Genomic DNA, 5,252 nt, shown 5'->3' with positions numbered 1-5,252 from the left:
CTCAGCCTCCCGAGTAGCTGGGACTACAGGCACCCGCCACCACGCCCGGCTAATTTTTTGTATTTTTAGTAGAGACAGGGTTTCACTGTGTTAGCAAGGATGGTCTCGATCTCCTGACCTCATGATCCACCTGCCTCGGCCTCCCGAAGTACTGGGATTACAGGCGTGAGCCACCGTGCCCAGCCTAAGTTTTGTATTTTTAATGCAGACGGGGTTTCACCACATTGGCCAGGCTGGTCTCAAACTCCTGACCTCAGGTGATCTGCCCGCCTCAGCCTCCCAAAATGTTGGGATTACAGGCCTATCTTGCCTACTCTTAAGGACTGTGGCTTTCAAGAGAGCAGATGACTGCCTTCCCCAGCACCCACAGGCCTAATCAGGGCAGGAGCTGGTGGCTTTGCTGGGAGGGGAAGCAAGTGGGAAGCAGGAGGCCGCTCGGCGAGGCACGCAGCCTGCTGGAGCAGGAGCCCTGAATGGTTTCCTTGCCTTGCACAGCCCTGATCGAGTCCCTCAACCAGAAACCACAGACTGCCGGTGACCAACCCCCACCCACAGACACAACCCATGCCACCCACAGGAAAGCAGGTGGGACCAGTGCCCCCTCGGCCAACGGTGAAGCTGGAGGAGAGAGCACCAAAGGCTACACTGCAGAACAGGTTGCAGCTGTGAAAAGGTAGAAGGGTGGGCAGGGACCAGAGCCTGGGGAGATTGGGGACATCTAGAGGCTTCCTGGAGCGTGTCCTCCACCTCCCATCTGCCTGTGGGCTGCACAGGGCCCTGGGAGGGGCTTGGTGGATGGAGAAGGTACAAGTGTCCAGGTTCACCAGGACCTCTCCTTATTTCCCTCAAGGCCCAGGAATACAGTGTGGGAACTGGGGCTTCACCACCCCTCCCGCCAAGATGACCCACAGCAGAGGCTGGAAAAGCTGACTCTGCCGGCTTCCTCTGCCACTGGCCAGGCAGGCCCCAGGCGTCTTTACACAGCTCTGTTTGTCAACAGAGATGGAGCCTTGTCTCCCCCTCCAGGTTCTACCCCAACCCACAGCCCAGCACCCAACAAAAACCCTTTTAGATCAGAGCCTGTGTGGGGTAGAATGGAGACCAGAGGCAGAGTTACTGCCCCATGACTGTGAGCAGGCCCCGTGCAGAGCAGCTGGCTACCAGGCCAGAGACCACCCAGCCAAGGCTCCTCAGGCTTAGACGTTCCCAGCTCCCATTTCTCCCCAGGTCTCCCAGCAGCTGGCCTTGGGAATCCCCCAGGGTCATGTCCACAGCTCCTGGCAAGCTTCAGGACCGAGGCCGCCTGTGTGAGACAGAGCATGACTGCTGTTATAAAAGTGTAGGCCAGATGTGTACTTCACTGACTCGGCAAGGTCCGTTGTAGGCAATAGAAACTGATGTATGAGGGATTGGGAAGGCCCAGAAACGGGCCAGAACCAGGAGGTCTCCAGGGGCGCAGAGAGGAAGAATTGGTGAAAGAGAACTAGGGTCTCTTTAGGCCCTGTGCTTGGGGTGAACAGTCACCTGCCATCTCTGGCCTTCATGTTACCCACTCAAGACTCAGATTGGGCTGGGCATGGTGGCTCATGCCCATCATCCTAGCACTTTGGGGGCCGAGGCAGGAGGATCCCTTCAGCCCAGGAGTTTGAGACCAGCCTGGGCAATTAGAAGACCCTGTCTCTATCTTTAAATATTTAAAATTTTTAAAACTTTTAAAAATTTAAAAAAAAAAAAAGACTCAGATTGCCAGGAGAGTCGGTTGGCTGAGCTTGGGACACCACCCTGGGTGATGGACACCGACAGTCCTCCTGAGCTCCTCCCATGGGGAAACTGTCAGCAGAACAGGGGGAGATAGATACTGGCCTGGCGAACCCCGCAGCTGCCCTCCTAAATCCAAGAATCCAGACAGTGTTCTTCTGTTTCCCGTGGTCCTGCCCAGCTCTGCATCACATTTGGCGTCCACTGTGGCTCCCTTGTCCCTGATGTCACACAACTGACCCAAGGAGCTGTCAGCCTTGCCCTGTTGGTCCCCCGCAGCCTGCCTAGAGCTGGGCACCCCACACGGCCTGTTCCTCGCTTCCCTCACACAGACCCATGTAGAGCACCCCCTACCACGCTCTCCTCCCTCCCCAGGGTCAAGCAATGTAAAGATTACTATGAGATCCTGGGGGTGAGCAGAGGAGCCTCGGATGAGGACCTGAAGAAGGCCTACCGCAAACTGGCCCTCAAATTCCACCCAGACAAGAACCATGCGCCTGGTGCCACTGAAGCTTTCAAAGGTAAGCCGGCCCTGCTTTCCTAGCACTGTGGTGTGTTCATCTGTCCGTGGCAGGGAGTAAGGGACCAAGATAGCTTTCCCAGGTTGTGAGGTGCAGGAGGAAGTGGCCTTAGGCCCAAGTTGCCCAGGCTTGGGAGCTGCTTCCTGGGAAAAAGGTTCTAGTAGCCACCTCCAGCTATGTAGAGTTTGTCAGAGCTCAAATAGCAGCATTCCTGCCCCCGCTTCCTCTGCATTTCCTGGGGTTACAGTAGTAGAACTGAGGCGAGAAAGTTCTAGTAGCTTCTCCAAGGATTCTCAGTGATTGAGCGACTCACCGTGTGTGCTCCCCTGTCTTGGAGTCTCATAGCTGCCCACTGGGGTAACTGTTTCCCTGCTGAGGGGCAGGGTAGCCCCAGGTCAGGGGCCTCAGGCCTGGTGGCCGCCTCAATACCAGCAGCCACAGCCAGCTCCCCCGCCATAGCTATACCCCTGGGGCCGGCAGTGGGGACATGGCAGTCTCTGGCTTCAGGGCCCACTGGCTCAGGGATGGGTGCTTCATTTCTGGCTGAAATCGTAAGCTGCCCTTTATTCATTACATTTTCTTTTAACCTGTCAGGCGTTCATGTGTACTGACTCTGTGCACTGCAATTTCTCATTGCCCCAAACATCACTGCCTTCTCTCATTCCCACCATGTCCTCCTTCCTTCTCTCATTCTCGCTTCATCCACCTCCTTGGGAAACAGCATGGTGACTAGCCCCCACTGGCCTGGGCGGGGTGCGTGCTGTGCTGCACCCACAACCATAGCCAGCTGGAGAGCCTGTGGCAGAGCAGACTCCGAGACCTGGTGTGCAGTGTCCCAGGAGCCCCGGAGGAGAAGGAGAGTGGGAGTGGAGGGAGGCAAGGTAGCCCTGTTGAATGTTTCTCCAGCCCCAGCCTCTGCCTGCAACCTGCTCCGACTGTACAGAGAGGCCAGCTCTGGCCTTGAGGCCTGGTCAGAAGTGACAGAGGAGAAGATTTGCCCTCCTTATTCCCAGGGGTTTCAGGATGGGAATCAGATGTGGCTTGGAACCACTCCTCGGAGACAGTGGCAGCTTGAGGAGAGAGAGTGGGAGACTGAGAAGCTCAGAGCTGGGATCCTTCAGGGCACAGCCGTCCTGGCCAGGGGGCCCTGGTGGGAGGCTCCAGGCCCAGGTAGGAAATAGCGGTTGGGGCCTGGACCCCCAAGAGTGGGGGACTGACCCTGGCCATATCACCAGGAGTGGAGGAGTCTCCATAGAGCCCTGAGATTTGGCCCTTCCCCACAGCTCCTGCTGCCTTCCAGTTCACAATAAGGATATTGTGTGTCTGTCTGGCTTGCATGTCAGACTATGACTTCAGATTTACAGAACCTCCAGAAAGGGACGCCCATCCTGTTGGGCACCTCAAGAGAGAATGAGGAAAGAGGTTTTTGGTGGTTATCATCAAGTCGGAGAGAGAACTTGCAGCAAGAGACACCTGCTTTTGTTTGACTGCCAGCTCTGTAACATGTTAAAGCTGTGTGAGCTTAGGCAGTCACTTCTCTGAGCCTCAGTTTTCTCTTTGGTGAAATGGAGATAGGGTTGTTCTTCGAGGTAAATGAGTTGACCTGGTGTGGTGGCTTATGTCTGTAATCCCAGCACTTTGGGAGGCCAAGGGTGGGAGGATCCCTCGAGCCCAGGAGTTTGAGACCAGCCTGGGCAACTTGGCAAGATCTCATCTCTACAAAAAATACAAAAAATTAGCTGGGTGTGGTGGTGCACGCCTGTAGTCCCAGCTACTCAGGAGGCTGAGGTGGGAGGATCACTTGAGCAAAGGAAGATGAGACTGCAGTGAGCCATGATTGCTCCACTGCACTCAGCTTGGGTGACAGAGTGAGGCCCTGCCTCAAAAAATAAAATAAACAGAAAAAGAAGTAAATGAGGCCACGCTCCTAGGGGGCGTGGCACATCGACAAAGCTTGACCATTGTCTTGAAGAGAGCAAGGATCCTGTATTACCCTCCACCCAGCCAGGCTGCCCAGATCCACTGAGGGGTCTTCCTGCTTGCCCCCTCCCCACACTGGCCAAGCTTCCTGCCCGCCCCAAGGACGTCTGCTTCCTAAAGCACTGCTTGAGTACCTGAGAAGAGTGAGCCCTCGGCTGCCATTGGAGCCTCCCTTGCACCCCAGGATCCTCAGGCCTGACCTTTCCTCCTCCCCTCCAGCCATTGGCACAGCATATGCGGTACTCAGCAACCCGGAGAAGAGGAAGCAGTATGACCAGTTCGGCGATGACAAGAGCCAGGCGGCCCGGCACGGCCATGGGCACGGGGATTTCCACCGCGGCTTTGAGGCCGACATCTCCCCTGAAGACCTCTTCAACATGTTCTTTGGCGGCGGCTTCCCTTCTAGTAAGTTCCCTACAGCCAGGTATCCCAGGGGTGATGGTGGGGATGGCATGCCAGCCTCTCCCTTTCCCAACAGCCCCGGCTCCTGACTCAGCCCCTCTGACCCCCAGGTAACGTCCACGTCTACAGCAACGGCCGCATGCGCTATACCTACCAGCAAAGGCAGGACCGCAGGGACAACCAGGGTGACGTGAGTGAGGAAGGCGCCGGGAACAGCGTGGGGAGGGCACCAAATCCATCCCAGGGAGGGGGCCTGGAGGAGGGAGTTCCCTACCACACTGTCCATTCTGGGACCAGCAGAGTCCCCACAACTCTCAGCCAAGGAGCCCTCTGGGCCTCCCTTGCATTCTGCTGAGTGACAGCAGAGGGCGCTACACGAGGGAGCCGTGCTCCACTTTGCCAGCGGGAGCGCGGCTTTGCTGGTCTGGCTGGGGAGTGGAATGCAGAAACCCCACCCGCAGCCAGGCTTGAGGGTGATGCGAGGCTTCCATGCAGGCTGCTCGCTGGTAAGGCCAAAGTGACATCCTCTAAGCAATGGAAAGTTACACTCTGTGAGAGAATTTTATTTTCTTTTTCTTTTTTTTTTTTTTT

General features: G+C 56.4%; 1 protein-coding gene across 2 annotated transcripts in view; it reads left to right on the top strand.

Annotated features, from left to right (window-relative positions):
* Positions 1-5,252, top strand: part of DNAJB12 (DnaJ (Hsp40) homolog, subfamily B, member 12) — a 22,612-nt gene that overhangs the window by 9,837 nt on the left and 7,523 nt on the right. For both annotated transcript variants that reach the window (XM_011927786.1, XM_011927793.1), the window contains exons 2-5: positions 496-673; positions 2,134-2,279; positions 4,479-4,664; positions 4,772-4,851. In XM_011927786.1, the coding sequence (XP_011783176.1) occupies positions 496-673; positions 2,134-2,279; positions 4,479-4,664; positions 4,772-4,851 (590 nt within the window). The remainder of the gene's footprint in view (positions 1-495; positions 674-2,133; positions 2,280-4,478; positions 4,665-4,771; positions 4,852-5,252) is intronic.

Source organism: Colobus angolensis, unplaced genomic scaffold (genome assembly GCF_000951035.1).
Source record: "Colobus angolensis palliatus isolate OR3802 unplaced genomic scaffold, Cang.pa_1.0 Scaffold12, whole genome shotgun sequence".
NCBI lineage: Eukaryota > Metazoa > Chordata > Mammalia > Primates > Cercopithecidae > Colobus > Colobus angolensis.
The sequence above is the reverse complement of the archived record's forward strand: the minus strand, read 5'-3'. Positions and strand labels throughout refer to the sequence as shown.